Genomic DNA, 24358 nt, shown 5'->3' on the forward strand with positions numbered 1-24358 from the left:
ACTTTAAGATATGTACATATATTAAAATAAAAATACATATAAACAAAATAAAATTATTTATAAAAATAAAAATACACACAAACATATACATACATAAGTACATATGTACAATTTTTTAATATGATAAAAATTAAAATCAAATATATTTTCCATAATGACACGAACAATAATTACAGTCCAGCCAAAAGTAATCCTACCAGTTTTTAATTAACATTCAATTTTTTTCCACTGCTGTTAGACCTCAGCATAGTTGTTGTTGTTTTTTTTTTCTGACAGAGCGTGTGTAAAAAAACTGAGTGTAATTTTTTTTCTTTGTGAGAAAAAGAGGCGCTCAGCCACCCCTGGGATGAGAATAGCGAGAAGAAGAATCAGTTGCAGGAGCCACTCAGAAGGAACTTTGCCCTTTTCTTTGCCTTCCTTTGCCTTTGCATATGCAATTAGAGTAAACTTTTTTTTTGCGAGATTTGTTTTTGTGTCTCTCCGTCTGTCTGTCTGCTCTATCAGCGCAATGTCACTCATAGATTTTTTTTTGCGCATGCGCAGGGAGGGAGAGCTGAAAAATGCGATCGCTGTGTATTTGTCTGGGCTTGGAACTTCCCACGATCCTTGGTGGACTTTTGTACTTTTCTGCCGCGAAAAAAATGTGTGTGGAGTGTCATAAATACTTTTAATTAACTGGAAATGTGCGTGTGTTTGTGTTTTTGCCCCTAAGAGGGCCGTGGCGCTACAAGAAATTGAAAGTAGCGCGCAATATTGTTCTTCTACTATTGCTATCTCTCTCTCTCTGTCTCTATCTGTCTGCCTGTCTATCCGTCTGCTGTGTGAGGCGTGAGTTTGAGGCGTATTTACCATAATTTGCTTGATTTTTATGAGCACTTTTAAAGCGCAGCCACAGACAGTGGCAAATGTTGCTGTTGTCGTTGTTGTTGTAGTTGTTGGCATAGATACATACATACATAACGATGATACGGCTCGGTTGTACAATATTTGGGCAGATGTTTTACATTATTTTTCCTTTTTTTTCGTTGTGCAGTTCAATGAACTTAACTCGAAAAAATAAAATAAAACCGCGTACTTGTATTTCTGACAAATACGCATTTAAATGCCTTCTTACGTCCGTTGATCGTTCGACTCTGAAAATTGGCAACACTGCGCATATCAATAACATGTTGGCAACAATGTTGCAAAGCTTTAAAGAAAAAACAAAATGCCACGCAACATTAAGCAAAAAGGTTGCGACTTGTCCGAGAAAAAGATAAAGAAAAACTGAAGTAAATTACTGTTGGGTTGGGTGTGGGGCGACGTTGACTGCGCTGTCACTGTCTCAATTGGTACGTCACTTCCGTCTTAATAAGAAAAACGCGGGCGAGCGAACAGCTACAATTTTTGTAGCCGGCTTGTTAGGCGAGCAAACACACACACACACACACACACACAGGCATGCGCGCGTCTAGTGTCCACATGCCACAGCCATACAGCAACAAAAACAACCAACTAGCCCACATTGCGTTCCACACCAACAAACACACGCTACCATATTAGTTAGGGATGCAAGAAAAAGCAACCAACGATGCAACATCGACTGCTGTTTTTGATTATTCAATGATTAACGTTATTTAACAAAAAACATCGAATGGTTGTTTAGCGTCGCTAAATGAAAATATTATTGAAATGAATATATTGTTAGCAGATTTGTTTACATAAAGTTGTCAAATAAATGCTGGCGTTGCACGTCAAGTATTTTACATTTACTTTTTTATTTTCTATTTTAGAATTATGGTATGTTAAAAGTTGATTTGCCATTTATTTGTTAGATTTATTATTTTCTTAATATATAAAAAAGGAATGATAATTGATACGTTTTCAGGCATGCCAACCTTTGCTTAAAATAAAAAAAAATGAATTATTTGTATTTATTTTAAAACTAAAATAATTTTATCTATTTTATTTTAATAAATAAATAATTTATTAATAATATGATCTGTTAATACATATCTATGGACACACATACATATGTATATATATAGAAAAGATAAAACATATGTTAGTAAAATGCAAATGCTTATGCTACAACAACAACAACAATGTTCGACACAAACACAATTGTGTTGGCTTAGTGGAGCGCAAAATCACACATAAGCACACACGTATGTCTGTAACACACACTAAATTACGCGCACTAATACCAGCTTCCGTTACGTTGTGTTACTCTCTTGCTTGCGTTCACTGTTACGTGTGCGCTCTCTCACACGCTCTCGTTGCCGCTCTAAATTCGCCGCAACAAATTTGATTGTCGCTTCGGCTACACACACGAATGAACATTTTTCTGCCTCTTTAGCATTTTCGCGACATTCGCCGCAATCAGTTTTTCGTTCACACTCCACACTGCTGGTCGTGTTTGTCTGTTTGTTGTTGCTGCTGCCGCCGCCGTCGCCAGTGTTGCTGTTGTTGTTGTGTTCCGGTTGCTCTGCTGCCGCTGCTGCTGTCGCCAGCGAAACGAAAAGCTACAAAAATTGTGAACGACAAACCAACCAACAAGTACACACATACACACGCAAAACGTAATATACACACATTTATGTTCGTGTATATACAATGTACATATATACATATGTACGTGAAAGCCGGTCGCGCATTTAATCAGCAGCAGCAACAACAACAACAACAATTTAATGCAGTTAATTTTACTGTAAAAAGTGATTCTAACAATGAAAATATGTGTGCATTTGTGACGTGACAATAAAATTGTTGCCAAATAGTTACAACAAAAAGAATAATATTCTTGCCGCCTACAACAAGACCAAGAAGGAATCGCTTAGATTTTGTGGGCGCTCATAATAAGCAGCACGAGAAGGTTGAATGCAGTTACGTTTACTGTATAAAGTGCTAGAACTACAAGAAGGATCCGCCTTGGGTTTTCATTCCATTCCGGCCAACGCAACAACAAGGCGCGCCCTGTCTCAACTACACATTGCGTTGTGCCTTACGTGTTCTCCTAACTGTGATATATGTATTTTATTTTTCCCGTAACAAACGCGCGCGCTCTCTCATTGCATTCTCTCGAAGTGCTCTCGCGACGCTCTTCACTGTCTCGATTCGCCGCTTTGCTTTGCTGTGGATTTCGTTAATTTTATTGTTGTGTTTTTTTTTTGCCGACTGCGACGCACAGCGCCGACTGGCCTGGGCCGTTTTTGCTGCTTGCTTTGAACTCCATTTACTACATACGAGCAGCAGCGGCCGCCGCATCAACAGCAGCAGCAGAGGCAGCAGCTCCAAAGGCAGCAGAGCTAACCGCGACCGGCACTCACTTTGCGTTTACGTTGTGGCCCATGAAGTTCGATCGCGGTGCACAAAATGTGAAAACTGTAAAAAAGAAAGAATCAGGAAAAAACATTCACTCACACAACCAAGACTGCATGCAAAACAACAAATTAACGGCAAATCAAAGTGGTGCGCGCGTGTGTGTAACAATTATGTGATAAATCTATATACAACAAAAACAAAATTTAAAAAAATTTTCAACTGCTGACGTCACAACGCGCGCAACGCAATCAAAAAGTAAAAAAGTTTTCCCACACAAAAGCAAAGGCAACAGCAACAGAAAATTTTGCGCATTGGCGAAAAAGTAAATACATAATGTTGATGAGTAGTATATAAGCGCAAATATGAAACGTGTGTGATATTAAATGAGCGGCCACAGCAAACCAGCAAAGCCAGCGACGTTGGCAGCAGCAGCAGCGACAACGACAGCGTCGAAGACGACGACCACGACGTCACGTCAACTTGAAAGCCAAAGCCACATTTTGTTGTGTGTGGTGGTGCGGCAGGCGTTGGCGGCCAGTGGCAGCCGAGTGTGTGTGATATACATATATATATACTATATATATATAGAAAAAGAAATTCCAATATAGGTGCGTGTTACTTACATATATTTATAAATTAATTATAATAATATATTTGAAGGCGCCAATCAAGACTTGTATTCTTTTTTTGATACACCTATGTACATATGCATGTACATATATTCATATATTTTTAATTTTTTAATACAATACGTTAACGAATGTGCAGCGCGCCTTTAACTTTGTAGTACATAATTAATAATAAAAAGAAAACTGCGCCCACAATCACAACAGCTACAAGATAAGATACTAATACAATGTATATCTTATCAGTAGCTCTCAAACTGTATAAAAATGATCGTGTGTAGTGCGATGTTAATTATTATAATTGTTAAAAGGCAGATTGGCTCACTAAACTAAAAACGAACAATAGTGAAGAGGCTTTGCTTTTAACACACTATTTTAAACTATATATTTGAACAGAATATTAAAACTAGTTTATGCCTCAATGTTGTGTTAAATAATGAGGAAAATAGTATTTAGCTTATCAAACCGAAAATTACAGAGTAAGTTTGGGGGATTACCATTTTTGAATCGTTTACGATAATTAATCATTTCGTTTGTTTTGTTTTCGAATCAGAAACCTATTGGCTGGCCCCAGTCGTTTATCTATAAGCTGTTAATAACCTTTAAATGTTTTTGTTGTATTATTGTTCCTTTTGCCTGAGCTCTGCCGTCGGCGTTTTGTGTGAAAATGTTAAAAAGAAATCATGTTTAATTGATGGTTACAGCAGTTTAATGCGACTTCAAACAAACCTGAAGGGTTATAAGGGTTAGCTTAAGGCGATGCCGGCTTGTGCTCCATTTAGTAAGTTTCGAGTAATACTTAACAATTATGTGAGATTTATTTGTGTAAAAAGTTCATTCCATACGTAGCGCCGGCGGCTGTTAGTTAACAGATGTTGGCACACTGCTTTGTTTCTTTTGAATAAGCAATACAGAGCGAGAGAGAGAGAGTGGGGTGCCGGAAAATCCGAATGCGCTCAGCTGGTTGGCTGGATGGCTGGCTGGCTGCTGCTGCTATTCTAGGCAAACTTTTATGATGCTCCTATGTAGAAACATCCATATGTACATGGTGCCTATGTATGTATGTATTTATGACATTTTTGACAATAAACGCTGTGCTCAGCATTCAGTTATGTATGGTATATGGAAAAAGAAAAACTTAGTTGCTATTTATTGTGCACATGGCAGAGCTTTCTCTGTCCTTTATTGTGGAATGTGCTGAAAGCCTTTCTCGAAACACTCAGACGTTAGGTGCGCTGCATGGAAAGATAAAGGTTTTAAGAATGGTTTTGTTTGAGCAAAATAGATCCGTATTCCATTTCACATTTTTAGAGATTTTCAAAACAAAATGTAGTCTTTCAATCTATTGTCGATCTAAGGTTAAGTTAAAAACGTTTATCGGTTAAAAAATATAGAATCTGCAAATACTACAAACTCTTTCAAGTATTACTTAATGTGAATAAATGTTTGTAAATAAACTGTAATCTTTCGATATATTTTAGGCTTCTTTATCATCATGCGAACAGTTCAACCGTTACGAAAATAATTACGTTACTAATCTTATCTCTAGACTTATCTGTTTCTTGGAAAAAAGTGAGCGTCAGTACTTGAATTCCTTATATGTAAATGTATATGAAACACAAAAGTCTCTGTAGTTTCAATTTGCCATTCGTGTGGATTTTCTATCGATAGGGGGCTTTCCCCCAATGCAAAAAAACTCGAGCTAAACGCAAGCAGCTGCCTTTTATTGTGCATGTTTATGAGTAAAGTTATATGAATGTATGTACATGTATATAAAGTACATATCTAAGTATGTAGCGGATAGGCATAAATGCCTTAGAAGTTTCCATTGAGTGCACCGCAGGCGGCATTGAATATTTACTGTTCATGTTTCTGTGTATGTGTGTGTGTGTGTGTGTGCATGTGCTTTTGTTTAATGCCTACTTCCATACACGAATGGCTGGCTTGCCATTTGCCAGTCCTATCCGCCACTTTCTTTAAATATGCTGTGCCCACTGCATCCTGAATATTTTTGGCTCGGCTCAACATCGGCAATCCGAGCCGCCTTTCTATATATAGTACATACATACAAGTATATACTTGTCGCTTCCACCCACCCACCTTGCGTTGGCTGCCTGCCGGCCCGCCTGCCTGCCTGCTTGTGTCTGTGTATGGGTGAGAGCGTGCTTGTATATTTATTTAATGGCACACAATACTTTGCGACGCATTTTATTTTGTGGGTCTTGTTGTTGTATTTGTACTACCACTTGGCAATTATTTTTGGCTTTTTGCGCGCACCCACGCCGTTTTGTTTTCTCGCTGCTCTGCTGTTAAAACTTAACAGCAACTTAACAGTTCGTAAGCCCGCCATCCTACTTTTGTCTTACGTTTGCTGCTGGCAACTTGTTTGCCTTGCCGTTGTCGTCTTTTTTGTCGCATTTTGTCATAAGCACCGTTATGTTAATGTGTGCCGCAAGCTATCTCGCTTGCACAGCTGCCTTGTGGGTCGTTTGGCCTTTTGGGGCGGCTGGCGAGCTGGCGAGCTGGCGTCATTGCGATTTGTTGTTGTTGCTGTAATTTTTGCGCGCGCGTGAAGTTTGTACCTTTTTTTCTTTTCTTAATTATTGTTGCGCTGCTTGTATTGCTGTTTACACTTGCCTTTCTGTTTATTTAAATTTTATAGGAACTGTAGCGCACAGTTCACGCACAACACAACTAAGACAAATAATTAGGCTGCGGCGGCTGTTATTGTTTTCATTGTTGTTGTTGTCGCACCTTGGGCAGGTATGTGCGTGCTGCGTGTATGTGTATGTGTGTGTGACAATATTTGATTGACATTTTTAGGTTAAGCTTTGACTATTTGCGGGCTTTGCCAATTGTTAATGCAAAAATAACATTTGTGTTTGTTGGCGTTAGTGAGTAACCTATAATTGGCTTAATAAAATGCGCATGTAACGAATGGCGAAAGAGTCACAGAGAAAAGTCCATTTAGCGGCCATATTGAATGCGTTTTCCGGGTAAGAATTGTTGGGGGGAGTTTACAAATACATTTGTAAATGGGCATATGCCAAGGTATTATATGCTTAATAAACAGTTAAAGGTACATATACACTTATGTATGTATGTACATAATATATACAAGTGTATACGCGCCGGCTTTCCTACATGGCGGTAGCAGAAAATTACCGGTCAACCACCAACGCGCACACACACATACATACATATGTAGCTAGCGAGCGACGCGCATAATCAGTGGAACTCGCGTAGAACGTGGAACGCGCTGAGGAGGCGGCGGACGCAGCACATAAAACCGGCTGCTTGCGGCGCAATAAACGAATTCACGAAAAAAGACAAAAAAGAAAAGCATGATAAAAAACCGTCATAAGCAACCAAATGCAATCCACAAAAAGAAAAACAATGAACTTTTGGCCAAATACTGATAACAAATTTTGTTATTACTGCTATTGCCAATGTTAGAACGATGATGTTATTATTAAAAGTTCTTTACACCTCAACCCTTTCTACGTGGAACACTAATATGAAAAAAAAATCTACTCATAGATAAGTTTTTACATAAAATTTTTTCATTTTCAATCCGCAATATTTTTGAAATACTTTGTTATATTTGTCTCAAATGCATTCTAATGCGCCCACTCTAATAGACAATTCCTTTAAAGCTTATGCTACTGAACTAATGAGCAATGCAATAATTTCTTAAATGAAATTCAATTCATCTTACCTTTGTGGATTGCATCTGCATCTGAAGCAGACAGCGTTATATTCTGAAGCAACCAGCCTGGTTGGTTGTATGACGGGCAGAGAGAGAGAGAAAGAGAGAGATCGGTCTAACAGCTGTTACGAACAGACCAGCAGCCGGCAATTTGCGGTTTACCGCGAGAGCAGAGAGCGTCAATGCTGTTGCGTTGTGACAAGTGTAGGGAGCAGCATCCCCAACATCTCACACACAAACACAAAACTGCTGCATTTAACGCCTGTTCGCTCTGCTGGCGTCGCAGTCAGCACTCACTGCGTCGACGCACATAGTGTATGAAAAATGTCTGCAGTTTTTTTTTCCGGCTTTTGCTAAAATATTTTTTTTTTTTTGTATTGTTGTGGTATATGTATTTGTTGTTGTTGCTGTTGGTGCTGCTTTAGTTTTTCATTTTACTACGTCCGGCTACTGCGCATGCAAAATTGTGTGCAAAAAGAAAGCGAAACTTTTACGTTTTTGCGTGTATTTGTGCAGTCGTAACGATGCGTGCGTGTGTAGTTGTCTATATGTATGAATATAGCATGTGTCTCTGTCTGTGTCTGTGTGTGTGGGTGTGTGTATGGCGCACTAAAAGATAAAAGGCATATTTATTATACAATCTGTATAAATAATGACAAGTCAAGCAACTTGTGAGCACATATACATACATAAGTACATGCATATAAATATATATTTAAATTGAAATGAAAAGAAAGTAATGAATTTTTCCACTAGACTATTTTTAAATCGAATCACAAGTAAATATTGCTTCAAATACTATATGTATATACATAAGTATCTCAGAAATTAACATGCACCCCTTAACTCATGTGCCGTTATACATACATTATATGCTTGTATGCGTGTTTGTGCTTTTGATGCGCCTAATTACAACAACCAGGCCATTAAATGCTGGCTGGCCGGCTCGCTTCGTTGCCGCCTCCACCACAACTCCACTTGGGAGTTCATTACCAACAACAACAACAATAATAATAATAATAACGCCGACTACAAACTACTAATTCATTTTAACTGCCGACGGTTTCGCTTTAGTTTTTTTTTTTATTTAATATTTATTTCCATTTTTCGCGTCTAATTGAAAAGGCGACTGGAGCAGAGCGCGCTATCAAAAGGCGTTGCTGTTAAAATACTGCTGTTATATGTGTATGTATGTATGTATGTCTAAATGTTATTATTGTTGCATTTGTAGCTGGGACTGTTACTTTTCTTACTAGCCTCGCATTGCATGTTGCTGCTTCTTCTTTTGCTGTTATTTACTTAACATTATGTGTATATGTATCTAGTTTTTTGAGTCGGTTGTTTTTATTGTGTTTTTTTATTTCTTTATCAAGTGTGCGCGTTGCGCTACAAATGTTATTGTTGTTGGTGTTTCTGTTCCACTGGTGCGGTCGGGTACATATGTATGTACATATGTACATAGATAGACGCCAACGTCGCCACCTACGCGAGCTGCGTGCCGTGCGGTCGTTCTGTTAGTTTTTTTTCTTTTCTTGATGGTTGATTGGAAAAAGCTGCGTGTGTAGATAGTGTGTATGTATCGCGGGTTTTGTTTGTTCTTTTAACTTTTTTTCATTCTCTTTTTTATTTCTTTACATGCATGTGTATTCATTTCTCTTCCTTGTTTGCTTAATGTCACAATTATTTGCTTATTTGTTGGTTAAATGATAAAGCAAAGCAATGACAGGCAGACAGACCAGACGTCTAACAAGTGCACTTTGAATTACATTTTTAGACGAAGATAAATGTGCAACGCCTATGTACGGGGAGTAATCGTTATAGCGGACAGACTGCATTGATATTTCATATTTTCTTTTAAATTAAATTTCTCTGACATTTTTATCGTAAATGGCGGAAGTTGCTTTGAAACCCCATTCATATTTCTAATTTCTGCTCTTGTCATTAGGAAATGTCCAACACACCTTACTGACTTTTGAAAGGCAATACAAATAAATTAAAAACTGCTTTGATGTTGTCTATTTTTTAAATTATTTTTCTTGTATTCTTTGGAATTTGATATTCTTAGTTGCTTTTCCTCTTCTGAGCATTGTTGATTGGCATTTTATTTAATAAAGGAACACACACACACGTTGTGTTAAATGATGACAATCCGCTTTTTATCACGGAACGAATTAATATAAAGTCCCATGCAAGGCACGAATTGTTTAAACTTTCAAATTAACCAAGAAATCAACAAAAATTAAATTCAAAATGGACAGAAAATATTAATCCATGTATCGCCTAATTGTCGTCCAAAGACACAAAAGAATCTATTTAGCTCAGAAATTATATTGCTAGAGACATTCAGAGAACCTCATAAATTCATAAATTAGTAAAAATTTTGATTTCTTGAATACTTTTTAATGTGTCTTTCTTCTACTATTGAAATAAAACCAAATCTTCTAACTCTATATAACCGCACAAATAATTTGAATAAAGATTTCTCGTATTTTACAAGTATGCTGTGAGAAGTAAATCGCAAAAAAGTACACTTGAGTGTAGAATACTTATTAGTTTTATTGGAAACAACATAATTTTCTTGCAATACTTGTGATATTTACCCATAAAAATGTTCTTTGTTTGAAATCTTTAATAATCAATTTAGAAAATCTCGTAAATATATTTTCTTACGTTCATTAATCCAAATCTATTGTTGGTTTTAGCTTCAAAGCTCGTGTGGCATTTTCTGTTAAAATGTTAAATGCTTTTTTTTTATGTCTATGGGAAACTTTATACTGTGCCTGTAATTTTATATTTAGTTTAAAAAAATATATATGTTCATATATGTAGATATACGGCTACTTGTATTTCTGCGAGCGTGTGGATCAAAGGAATTTGCTTGAATTGAAATTGAAATTTCATAAGCAGGACCTACCTGCCAGCCATACCCTTACCTTTACTGTTGCTGTTATTTTTGTTCTCGTTGTTCTTGTTGTTGTTGTAGTACCCACATAATTCGTACAAGCAAGGTATAAAATTTCCGTGTCTTCGCTTTGGATTACCCACGAATTACGAAAAGTAAGCGAATGAGTAAATCAAAACCGAAGCAAGTGAGTGAGTTGGTAAGAAATCGCTGGTCTGTAAGCAGATACCGTTCGTTGATTGTCGTTGTTGTTGTTTTTGTGCTGCTACTGCAAGTATTCCTCGTGTGGGGACGAGGCTGCTGTTTTTATATGCATATGTATGTACGTCCGAGTAAAGGGTGTTCATTATTGCGGAACTATATATACATTTTGTTGTATTTCGTTTTATTTGCCAAAAGCTATAGAATCGAACTCTTTTTTTTTGAATATTTATAGTACTATAAATGGGTATAATTTCTATGTCAACAACTGTTAAGGTATTCTTCATGTAACAGTTTCTGTTAATTATGCAGTGCGGAAAATTACAAAATATTGAGACAATAATTACAATTCTTTAAAAGTTGTGTGGATAAAAAGAGGCTATAAATCATTACGCTTCATTCTTGAAGCATTTCTCTTTTTCCCAAATAAGTTATTTCCCAACACTAAAAGAAAGAGCACCCTTTGTTGCCACATCAACGCCAGATAGAGAGTGAGAGAGCTGTTGCTTACCTGTGCTGCGTCTTCTTCTGTTCGGCTCACTTCTTGCCAATTTCAGCAAATTCCATATGACGTCGACGACGCCGCCGGTTTCTCTCAGTTTACAGAACGACGCAACAGAGAGTGCGCCTCTAATGTTGCTGTAGTTGTTGCTTCTTCTTCTTTAATTTTTTCTAGTGGCCTGAGTGTTTGTTCTTTCTTCGCTATTACTACTACTTTTATATATGTACATATACGAGTGTGTACATGGTATGCTTGTATATGGAATTATATACATATGTATATATGTATAGTCATTGCAGCAATTTTTGTTAACAGTTGTTTTTGGCGCATTTGTGTCGCAATTATCAGCTCGTAAAATGTTAAAATTGTTACCGGCAGCGTCATTGAGCAACAACTTTGTCGCTTATAAAATTGGCGCGATTTTGTTTTGCTAAGCGGGTATTTCACATGTTGCCCACACAGTTGTAATTCGCTAAAATGATTAAATTATGGAAATGATGCATATATATTCTAAAGAATTTATGTTAATAAGCATTGAGTATATTTTTTCTATTACCATTGTTGAAACTCCCTTGAGTATTCAATTATTTACATTTGATAATTGTAATGTGTATAAATTGCTTGGTAAACAGAAGATCCGGTAGAAACTGACTCAATAAATTTACGTGTGTGTGTACAAATAGAAGCCACAGCTTGAAAACTATTTTAATCTCATTTGAAATTTCATTGCTTCATCACATCACCTTAGATTGTGCAATCTTTTTTCAATTATTGTTGCAGCGCTCTGCTATCGCATTCGATCGAGCAGTGCTGTTAATGCTTGCGTAATGAAAAATAAGTTAGATTGTTTTTTATTGAATCTGCGTGCAAATGTGATGCAGAAATCACAAAGAAATTTGTCATGCCAACAAGCTGCTTATTTTAAAATGTTTCCAATTCAATTTCAAAATGCTGCCATTGCTGGTAATGACATTTTGCTGACTGCGAAACATTCTTGTTACACACCCTTAACCCAAATACAACAAATTAACTAACACATTTTAATGGTCAATTATTTTAATCTCTAAAAATTTGCATCAGAATTTTGATTGATTTTATGCCAAACAGCGTGTCTGTTGTGCAGCGTACTGTTATCGCCCGTTGCTGTTAATGCACTGTTAACGGCACTTTGTTGACAGCGCAACATTGTTGCTCAACACTCCTTACTCTCTGAACATACATTTGAATTTCCAATTTTTTTAAACAATATACAGTTTTCTTTAGAACTCTGATTTCGAGCCAAACGGCTGAATTACCTTTTTGTAAATTGTTCCCCATTATATTGCTGTGTCGGTTACTGTTAATGCTGATAACAGCGCGTGTATTTTTTATTAGTTATTTCATTAAAATGAAAAATAGCCGCTAATTGTTGCTCATTTGCCTATTATTTTTAAGCTTGTTGAACTTTTTAATTTGCTAATCTAATATGAAATATGCCTTCAACTTCAAAGCCGCTTCATTCATGGCTTAAACACACACACAGACACACACAATCACATTCATTTGAAATCATGTTCATAGGCATGTGTCATGAATAAAATAATAAAAATAAAAAAATTGAGGAAAAAAAATAGCAAAACATGGTCAAGAAATGCCGGGCTTTTGAGTTTCGTTGAATTGCTTTGGCAAGCAACGTACGAAAATGCTTGCTATAACGTTTTCTCAATCGGGCATGAAAATAAAATAAGGCAGACAGGTAGACTGACAGAAAAGCTGAAGCAGTCAAGACTTCTAATGAGCAATGGCAGAAGCAACAACAAAGCTAAATGAAGCCAATAGCCTTCATACACACACATACACACTACAATAACTTGGCCCTGGCTTGAATCGCTTTCTGTGTGTGCTTTGATTCAAGCTTCGGCTCTGTCTGCTGCTGGCTGGTGGGGAAGAGCGGGGAAATGGAGGAACGCACGAGACGCCAAAAGCGTTGAAACAGCATAACGTCACTTTTTTCCATTTTTTTTTCTTTAGCAGCAATGTTGTTGGCTGTTTTTTTTTTGCTGCTTCTGTTTCTATGCTGACTTTGTTGTTGCATATTGTTTAATAATTTTTTCGAGTTTATTGACATTTTGGCAAACACAAACAACAGCAACAAGTGTGTATCTTCGAGTAATTCTGTATGTTTTACTTTTTCATGCTTGAGTGAAACTTTCAGAGATGTTGTTGATTTGGAAAGTTGAAATGTCGTGCCCGGCTAGCAAAAAATATATTATATTTGGTCTTTTATTTACTTGTTTCTAGCATTCAAGTGCCCTTTAAGTACTTTTTTACAGTTTCAAGCTTATCAACAGGCATGCCAAATCGAAAAAGTGGCGCCTTTTTTTTACAATCACATTATTGTGTGTAGTGCTATAAAATTTGTTATGTATTTATTCTCTACACATATGTATTCAGAGCTATTTACTGCCAAATTAACAGCAGGCAAGTAAATAAACCGTAACAGAGCGAATGAGAGGGAGAGAGAGCGAGGCGGAGCCCGCCAAAAGTCCAATGTTAATGTTAACATTAATGTTAATTTAAACACCCATATACACATATTAACATAATACATAAGCGATAAGGCAAAAACTATGCAAATCACCATCAGCAGGTGGAATAAATTAAGCTTTCAAAAATCAGGTCACATGTGACTAATTGTTGTTCTTCTTTTCTCTTCTCTTTCCCCTTGCAGATGTGAAGAATCCTTAGGTGCTAATTTAGTTGATAAGCGCAAAGTAAACAGCAAACCGTTGCAAGTACAATATATTTAGGCAAAAAGCAAAAATCCAGAAACCAGCAGCGCACACAAGGTAAATATAATTGAACAACAAATAAATACATATACATATAAGTATAATGTAACTGAAATTGTTGTAACTATTACCCTCTATATTTCTTAAAATTTGTAGCCGAATTGGTCCTTGTTTATTGTTCAAATTTTTCGAATGAGATGCATCTTTTTTTTCAATAATTTTAAGTTAAAATATTTTGACAAAAATATGTTAATTCTGTATAAACAACTATATGAGAGCAATTTGAGATTGAATTGTTTATTTTTGTGACCTGCACAGCTTAACAGAACTATGTTAGGCGCAGAGTAAAAAGTTTTCTCTTCACTGTAACATAAAATTGTGCGCAGCAAAAAAGTATGCTGCATTTTTTATAACTTAAGCAGAAATTATTTCAGCCAAACAAGAAATGCTTTATATAATTTAACTAAAATATTTAAATGCAGAAATAAGAATATAAATCAATAACACCACTCTTCACCATTCTTTAATTGCAGTTTGCTGTGTGTTAACGTTTTCCCACTTATACATACAAACAAACAAACACACACACACATACATATATACACAAAATATAAAAGGCTGAATTAAAAGTAAATGCCAAGCCTGGTTCATAAAAGCAACGTTGCGGCCCTGCAACGAAGCAAGCCAAAAACTGAGCCTAGTTGTTAAGTAAAAAAAAAGAAGAAGATAAACCTAAAAACAATAAGTAGAAGAAGAGGAGGCAGAGGAGGAGGAACCATTTTACAAACACTGCACTTTGGGAGCAGCTGTGGAAGATGTCGAAATATTTTATAACTGTTGCACCACCAAACACCACAAATCACACAACAACCACAGCGGGCAACAACACAACTGGCTACAACATCAACAGCAACAGCAACCTCCAACAACAGATACGGCGGCCACAACATCTCTTTGGAGGCGTCGGTGGCACCGCCCAGTACGTTCGGAAGCTCAACTACGAACAGCTAACAGCTGGCAACAACAACAATAATAATAATAACAATAACATTGTGATCAAAAGCGATATTGTGGAAGACATCGTCGAATATGATAATGGCATGAACAGCTGTGACAGTAACAGTGGCGTGGCAGCACATCTAAGAGATCACGTCTACATTAGTCTGAACAAGAAAAACCATAACGTTGACAGTGGCAATCACACAGCAGCGGCAACAACAGTGACGGCAGCAGCAACACCAAACCCGCAACAGCACCAACAACAGCAACAGTTGGTAACCTCCACACCAAACACACAACAGAGGGGCGGTGGCGGCGGTGGTTCAGGCGGCGGCAGTGGTGGCGGCATGGCAGCAACCAAAACAAACGAAATCACACAATACTACAAGGTGAGTACATATGTATGTAAATAAATGTCTATGTGTGTGTGTAACACAACATGACAGCAGCCTAAGGAATCGCGATTCTGATTCAAAATTAAATGAAAGCTGTCGGACCGCATCGCCAGCAGTTTTCCGATTTTAAATCAGTTAAGACGTTCGCCTAAGAAATGTTAATTCAATATGCCATATTTCTTTGAAAATACTTAAGCTTCTTTCGTACATCACAAATGTTAAATAAAAATGATTGCTGTTTATTATTATATTATAAATGAAATAATCAGTAAAGAATTTCGTTGATATTAAAAAAAACACAACACTTTTTTACAATTTATTGAAGTTAAAGCGTCATAAGAATTATGTTTATGATTTTATTTCATATAAAAATAATTGTATTTAATTTTTTAAATGAAATAATCGTTAATTTCAAAAAGTACCAAAATTGTTCATTATTAAGCTCACTTTTATGAGAATCGCAGAGAAGGGCCTGGTTTTCTCAAAAGTGTGATTAATTAATGGTAGATTATGTCTCATTTTTAAACGACTTAAAAAAAGGAGGAGGTTACCAATTCGTCTGTATCTTTATTTTAATGTATTTTTTTAATAATTTTTTTTTATTTAAAAATTTTTTTTATTGTTTTTTATTAATATAAATTAGTGACAATAATATCAAAAATCCATTTAGAAACTGAGCAGCAATTCTCAGTGCTAGTCAGTTGCTAATAAGCTACGAAGACTTTTGCCAAATCTGAGCAATTTTCTAATGTAGTGGCCCCTCTGGGAAGTACGCCCAAGCTGACTGAGACTGACCAAAAAAAAAAAGCACATGTACTCTCATTTTCATGCGAACGCTATCTAATTTTTCACTCTCTCTCCCTCTCTCTCTGCCTGTCGCTCTCTCTTTGTAGGTAAAACGCCGGCCGCAAGCCCAACACGATATACACCCCAAGAAGCAGGCGAAACAGAACGCGCAGCATCAAACGATCGTCTATTCGAAGCATGCGGCCAGCAGTACGCCCCGACAGTTGCATCTTCAGTCCGACATCGACGTGGACGACGATGAGACGAGCAAATCGTCCAGCCAGCAGCTTCAACCGTATCGTCACACTTCCTCCCAATCGTCTCACAACTATGGCTCCTCCGGGCAGACCGAACAGGCTGCCTCCAGCAGTAGCAGTGGGGCTGGCGGCGGAGGTGGGGGCGGGGATCGAAATCGGGCCGACACCTCGCTGGGCATACTCACGAAAAAGTTTGTGGACCTGCTACAAGAATCACCCGATGGGGTTGTCGACCTCAACGATGCCTCCAGTCGACTGGCGGTGCAGAAGCGCCGCATCTACGACATCACCAATGTGCTGGAGGGGATCGGCATACTGGAGAAGAAGTCCAAGAATAATATACAATGGAAGGGGGGTCAGTCGATGGTCAGTAGTGAGCGAACGCGTCGCATTGAGGCCGAGAGCGAGCGTCTGGAACAGCGGGAGAATGAGCTGAACATGCTCATCGATCAGATGCGTGGCGAGCTGGCTGAGATTTCTCAGGAGGTGGACACAGTCGGTGGCATGGCGTACGTAACGCAGAATGATCTGTTGAATGTGGATCTGTTTAAAGATCAGATTGTTATTGTGATCAAGGCACCGCCGGAGGCGAAGCTTGTGGTGAGTATCACTTGATTCCGTAGATATATTCTGGATAGATATATGCACACACACACATATTTACGATCAGGCTGGCTGGCTGGCTAGCTGGCTGACGTATGGATGTCAGGCAGTTGTTCTTCTTCTTTGCGTCTGCATGCCATTAAACGTGCCGCGTATTTTTAGACGCTGGCTCGTCGTCGTCGTCGTAGTCGTCTTCCTCAGACGCAACCGCAAAATGGAACGGCGCAGCTTCCCTTCCCCCATTCTGTCCATTCCGCCGTTGTTCTTTTTGATATCAATTCAAGCGAATTTTGCGACAAGCATTGCACAAGTTTTTCCAATAAGATTTTCCCAACACGACTTCTCTAGAGGCAGTCGGGATCATAAGACGAGACGAGCAGGCACTATTTATAAATGTCTATTTCGCTTAATGTTTCCGTTCGCCTTGAACTGTTTATTGAACTCGCTCGCACACACACACATCATCATCTTTATCATCTTCATTATCGTCTCTTCCACACAACAGATGCGCAAAGAGAGCAAGTCAGCCAAACTATATAATAACCGATTCCACTTCATTCCACATATGTTGTCCGAATGCCATTTTCCAGCACCTTCCATCTTTCCATTTATTACAATGTGCAATGCATTCCGATCATTTATGATATTTTCTTTTCTTTGTACTTGGGACACCATTTGTACAGTTATCTATCAGCCATGTCGGCTTACTTTGATCCACTTTGATCAGAGAGCTGCGGCTATTCTTTTGCTAATAGCTTTCTTCCAATTTGAGATGCTTACGAAATATGTATATAACCATATTATGAATAAACAGGTCTAAATAAATGTAAAACCGGATATTTATGAATTGCCATTCTTTTAATTTCTCTGAAACCTCTCTAAAAAAAATAAATACATTTAGATTTTGTGCAATTTTCAAAACATAGGAGTATGTGCGCGTAAGCCCTCGATTCCTGCTATCAGGCTTGTTTCTGTTTACGCAGTCAATCAGTTCGATTTCGTATATATCCTATTTGCAGTTAGTTGTGAGAAGTGAAATCAAAAGCTTTTCTTTTTTTAAATATCTAATAACAGTAATGATCTAATGGTTTTTCGAATTTTATCCATTTATTAATTAAAATAAATAAATTAAAAAAACTTCCAATACAAATATTATTCCTTAACACGCTTTAAAGTTTGACTGTCTGGCAAAAAAATGCAAAAAATTCGCACGCAAAATGAATCAATTAAACAAAACGAAAAACAAAAAAAAAACACAATGCCACAAGGAAAAGTAAAAACAACAACAAGTTGCCAGAATATACAGAAAAATAATAAAACAAAAAATCTAAAGCATATATCATATCTAAAAATACAAGCAGCTGAGCACACAGTCAGCTTTTAACAGTGACATTAGCATTTTAATTTTTAACAGCTGCTAAATATTTATGTTAATCAACATACATACTCTCTCTATCTTTACAGCTGCCCAGCACACAAAAGCCGCGTGAGATTTATATTAAGGCGGAGAATAGTGATGAAATCAATGTGTTTCTCTGTCACGATAATACGCCAGAGAGTTCACCAGATACATCGAGTGGCGGCAGCCATGTAAGAGCACCTGGAAGTGGTGTAGTGCGTACCGCCACCTCGACACGTTTGCATCATCTGACAAATCCGCGCCACAACGATCCACTGTTCCATAACATTGATGCCATTCACACAAAGGGTTTGGGTAAGTTAACAGCTTTAAATTCATAACTAACAGAAGCTTAACAGAACTCGCTCTCTCTTGATCCCACTTCGCAGGCCACACACCATATCGTCTACCAGCCCAACGCAACCTTAGCAAATCAATTGAGGATGCGGCGAAACAAACCCAGCCTGAATATAATAATATTTGTGATATTGCCGGAGACGCCAAATATGAGCAGTCATTGATGCCTCTGGATTATGATGTGGATGATGATCTGGATATGTTAGTGCCCACGCTCACAAATCCCGTTGTGAGCAGCAGTCAGCAACTGAATAGCAATAGCAGAAGCAACAGCAACGATAACAGCAACACTGCCGTTGGTAAACAGCTGTTTGGCAGCCCAAATCAATCCTCCTCGCCCACAACCCGTAGGCAGCTGTTTGGCAGTTCGAACCGTAGACATGCCAAACAGCTGTGTGATGTCCTAACTCAAGCCCATCAACGTTCAGTAGCTGCTCCTGCTGCGATGTATGTGGAACACGCAAACTCTACGCTTAATAGTCATAGCAACAACAACAACAACAACAACAACAGTAGTAACTCCAGGAAAACCTGTAGCAGCAACAGCACTGTTAACAACACAGTTAACAGCTTCAGCAGTCAACAGGAACAAGATCCCCAGCAATATCAGCAACAACAACATCAAAGCAAAAACTTTCGCACTAGCGATGTTCCCATGTATAATTGTGCAATGGATGGCAGTAACAACAACAGCAACAATAATAGCCGCGACAGTGGCCTTGTGCCAGCGATGGAACAAGTTCATCAACAGCAACATGTTGCTGGATACTCGGCTAATGGTTCAATGAATATGCAATTTACATCTGTTGCTCCCTGCAGCAACAACGTAAATAACGATGTTGTTGGCAACATGGTGGAGACTTATGGCGCTGGCGCCAATGCCAAACAGCTGAACTCCAACAACAATGGCAGCAGCAACAACAACAGCAGCGACAACAACAACAGCAACAACAACAACAGCAGCAGCAGCAACCATAACAGTCGCAGCCTACCACCTGTCTTCACTGCCACAGACTGTGACGGGAACAGTAACAGCAGTTGCGGGATGCCAGGCCTAGAGGATTTGTTGTTTACTGATATGAGCCCAGACTGTAAGTACATATTTATATATATATAGTTTATAAATTATACATATAAGCCCGGCTAATTACATGTGCATTTCCATGTATTCCATGCATTGCCTTGCATTATTCCTCTAATATAAACATGTAAATTCGCACTACATTGCTTTAACAGCAGCGCGCTCTTCTCTCGCTTGCACTCTGCCTTTATCTATCTTATCTTAACAGTGCCTTAACATACAAATGTAAACTGAAGCGCACTTGTCAAGAACTTAAGCTGTGACCTGCGTCTGTTATCTCAAATCGCATCACAGTCTGAGTTCTTGCTGAGTGTGAGAACTTCATGAGCAACAGACAACAACTAAGTGAAGATTTTTTCTTTAAATATATAAATTGGTGAAAAAACACAAACAGTAATATTTAATATTTTTCGAATGAAAAAAAAAAGTTTTTCAAGTACAATGTTTTTTTTTTATTATTTAGTTCAGCAAATAAAGTCATTTAATATATGTATATAATAAAATATATTATGTACATATATATAAATACAAATAAATAAAAATAAACAATAAAAGTAAAATAAAATGAAAATAAATATTGATATACAACATATACATAATAAAATAATTATTTATTCATATTAAAATTTTAATTAATACATATTATATTTATTTAAGTGAAGAAAAACAAACAAACTATTAATTATTGAACGTGATGCTTGAAATTTTGTTTCCATCAATGACTATTTGGACGATTTTCAAGCATTGCGTAGAGGTAAAACTTTGAATGAAATTGAAAATTTTGATTTTCTTTTCACATTTATTTACTTTCTTCTGTTATTCTTTCGACAAAAAGTCTTTTTATTATATTTTGTTTGCAACAACTTTCGGCATATCAACGAGAATCAGTTCAAAATTGAATATTTTTTTATGCTTTACTTTTGGCTTATCCTTTCCTAATTCTTATTTACAAAATTCTCAACCCGGCAAAATTGAAATCAATGTCTTAATTAAATATTTAAACGCCTAATCCTCCCATAAACACACTTGCATACACATCTTCATTGCATTCATTCAACATCTCATATATAAGATGAATTTCATAGCTAATGCTGTATGGGTCAGGTAGAAAAACTGGAAAAGTTCCACCTTAGAAACGTTTCGGAAATGAGAAGAGATATTTCATTTCGCAAATGATGAATAAATAAATTTATTTCCAATCTGTTGTTAGTTTATGAAAAGATTCAAACCAGAGTTGCGCACAAATTTAGGGTAAAAGACGTGTGTTTTATTTTTGAGAAGGCTATATATATTTTGGAATTGTATTGTTAAATTGAGAAACGTCTTAAAATTGTAGAAATTGAGTTTCCTGTAAATTTCAAAAAATACGTGTGTTCCAATTGTGCTAAAAATGTTTTGAAAATGCATGAAACAATTGAAGAATGTGAGAAAAGTTTTCAAGTTGTATTAAAAAATTGTGAACAGTAAGAAAATGCAATAAAAACATGATAGTTGGAACAGCAGTTTGGTGCTTAACGCAATCAAGAAACACAAATATTTTGGATGTGCGAAAATAGCGTTTGGAACATTATGGAATTGTGTGAATGGAACGTAGAAACGTTTTGGAATTATGTAAAACATTAGGAACTTTTTGGAAATGCATGAAACAATGGAAGTACGAGAGAAAAATTTTGAAGTAAGAAAAATTGTGCACAGTAATAAAGAAAAAAGAAATGCGTGAAAAAATGATAAGAAAACAAATAAAATTGAAAAGGTAGTTGGAACTGCGTTTTGGTGCTTAACGAAATCAAGAAATATGAACGTTTTGGAAGTGCGAAAATAGCGGTTGGAATATTATGGAATTGTGTGAATGGAACGTAGAAACGTTTTGGAATTATGTAAAACATTAGGAACTTTTTGGAAATGCATGAAAGATGAGAAGTGTTCCAGTTACAATTGTATAAGAAACGATTTGGAAATATAAGAAACAGCCCAGTAATGTAGAGAGATGCCATATTTCTAAAGGTATGATCTTCAGTTCTATTAGCTATGAAATTCAACTAATTAACCCAGAACCCACAATCCCACCATTCCCCCTCTTACCAATTATCAGACATATAACTAAACGTTTAACCAATAACCGTATAATAACAAATGGGTTGTAAATTGTAAATAACCAGCCGTGTGTCGTCATCCCTGCTCATTCACATGGTCTCTCGTCTATGGAACCAATGGCATCGATAATCAATAATCATTATATAGAATCCGTGTGCGTCTATCGCAACAAATTCATTTTGGAACTGAATTCTCGTGGGTCTGCACTGATCGTTGCACTTTCCTGCCTGACAAGCGAATGGGGCAATTGTTCATTTTTGAAATTGAAATTTTGTAGCACCATGAGATTCAGCTCTGGCGTGAATTTCAAACATGCATCCATCAATGTATCCAACATGTATATCTCTGTGGAGAACCATCTCCCAACCAACTAACTCCTTCCCCACCCATCTCAACGATATTTGTTTATAAGTTAGCTACATATAGTTTTAATTACTAATCGACTCTCTTAACCATTACAGACTTCAGCAGCAGCGATATGGCCTTCGTGTCCATTAATCCGCCGGACGATATTGATTATCAATACGCGCTGAATGCCAATGAGGGCTTGGATCGGCTCTTCGATTTCGGTTCCGATTCGGTTACGCCTACAAAATGGGGCAGTTTATAATCTTAAATTATATGCAGCATATTATTAATATTATTATTATTATATTATTACAATTATTATTATTATTATTATTAAATTACAAAAAATCTATATCTATATGTATACACAAAAGAAAACCGGAAAGCAAATCAACAAAGTAATGCAAAAACCATACAAAAAACCAACACCAACAACAACAACAAATTAGCAAACTTAATGAAAATAAGTTGTGTGTAACATTTTAAGCGTAAAATACATTTAAATTTATAATCCAAACTATTTTAAGTGAGAAACAAAAACTAAAAACTACTTTAGAGAAACTAAAAACTTGATTTAAGAAGCAAGGGGGCGCTGTGTGCGTCGTTGGGAAACATTTTTAAAAGCCAATACGAAAACCTTTTTTAGCCTTAACAACAACAACAACAAAGAGGAGAAGAAGCAGTAGCAGCAGCAGCAACAGCGGACCTCCTTTCCCCTCCTTCTTTAATCCCACATCTCCGCCTCTGCCGCAACCAACTGAGGCGACAAAATTTAGAAACCTAAGCTTACTAGAACTGTCTGTAAATTAGCAAACAAATACACACACAACAAACACACACACACACACTTATACACAATTTTTAAATAAGTTAAAAAAATAGTTATATACCTAATTATAAACAATTACAATTATTATTATTCTTAATAATAATAAAAACTCAATTTCAAATTGTTAAAACAAACAAGCAAACAAACCGCTAAGGCGAGGAACATTTTTTGTACAGACTCCAAAAGCCAAGGCTGCGAATATATAACTTATTGGTTCGATTCCATTCGTTTCCGTTCGATTTGATTCTGTTCTGGTACTGCATGCCAATGTATGTGTGTCTATCTTCGACTGTATGTCTCTCTGAAAACTGTTCCGATCTGACTGTCTCTCACTCTCCAAACCGTTCCAACTATGCTTCAACTCTCTCACTCTCCAAACTCCCAACCACAATTCTCTCCAATCTACACCAATCCGTCTGTCTCTCGATTACAGCTCAAAGCAATGTGCGTTTAGTTTAATGTTTAGAAGAGAAACAAGCAGAACTAATACTTAAATGCCTAATCATAATTTGTTATTGTTATTTAAAATATATATACACACACACACAAACACATCCATACACACACACACAGCCACACTCTCATTTACAATAGAGAAGCAGTTCTACCTAAGAGCCAAAATCCCACAAAAATAAAAAAACACACATTAAGTAGTTATTAAACTATCGCCTAATGGTTAAATAAAATCAACACAAAATGCAAATCATACGAGTGTAAAGAAAACAAAAACAAAAAAAAAAAAACAAAACGAAAAACAAAATATAAAACTTTTAAAAACTCTATCACTCAGTCTTTGAATGTACCTGGTGTGGGATTTTTGAAATACAGATTCGATAATCTATATTAAACACCTAGCAGATCTTGCCCGTCCGGGGGGATGGTCTCAGTATTTTTCTTAAATTAAAAAAATGTCTGAAAAATAAAAATATTATTTTGAAATTAAATTGTGAAATTTCTGATAAATTAAATAAAAATATTGTGGGCGCCCTCCTCTGCGATTCTCATACCAAGTACCTAAGCGCTGGCAAATCGAGAATGGTGAAATTTCTGAAAAATTTAATAATAAATTTATGGATTTAAATTGTGAAATTTCTGATAAATTAAATAATATTGTGGACGCTCTCCTCTGCGATTCTCAAAGCAAGTACCTAAGCGCTGGCAAATCGAGAATTAAATGATGAAATTTCTGAAAAAAT

General features: G+C 36.8%; 1 protein-coding gene across 3 annotated transcripts in view; it reads left to right on the forward strand.

Moving 5' to 3' along the window:
* LOC115623338 (transcription factor E2f1) overlaps positions 1-23865 on the forward strand; it is a 57255-nt gene extending 33390 nt beyond the window's left edge. Inside the window, exons 1-8 of one of the 3 annotated variants that reach the window (XM_030517609.1) lie at positions 2388-2677; positions 3584-3911; positions 13954-14071; positions 14548-15402; positions 16302-17051; positions 18519-18768; positions 18843-19901; positions 22447-23865. In XM_030517609.1, the coding sequence (XP_030373469.1) occupies positions 14830-15402; positions 16302-17051; positions 18519-18768; positions 18843-19901; positions 22447-22595 (2781 nt within the window). In that variant the 5' untranslated portion in view covers positions 2388-2677; positions 3584-3911; positions 13954-14071; positions 14548-14829 and the 3' untranslated portion in view covers positions 22596-23865. Of the gene's footprint in view, positions 1-2387; positions 3912-13953; positions 14072-14547; positions 15403-16301; positions 17052-18518; positions 18769-18842; positions 19902-22446 lie in introns of those variants that run through there. The other 2 variants (XM_030517608.1, XM_030517610.1) reach the window with 2 other exon arrangements.
* The last annotated feature ends 493 nt before the right edge of the window (positions 23866-24358 follow it).

The sequence above is a fragment of the Scaptodrosophila lebanonensis genome, unplaced genomic scaffold (genome assembly GCF_003285725.1).
Source record: "Scaptodrosophila lebanonensis strain 11010-0011.00,11010-0021.00 unplaced genomic scaffold, SlebRS2 tig00000053-arrow-pilon, whole genome shotgun sequence".
Classification (NCBI taxonomy): domain Eukaryota; kingdom Metazoa; phylum Arthropoda; class Insecta; order Diptera; family Drosophilidae; genus Scaptodrosophila; species Scaptodrosophila lebanonensis.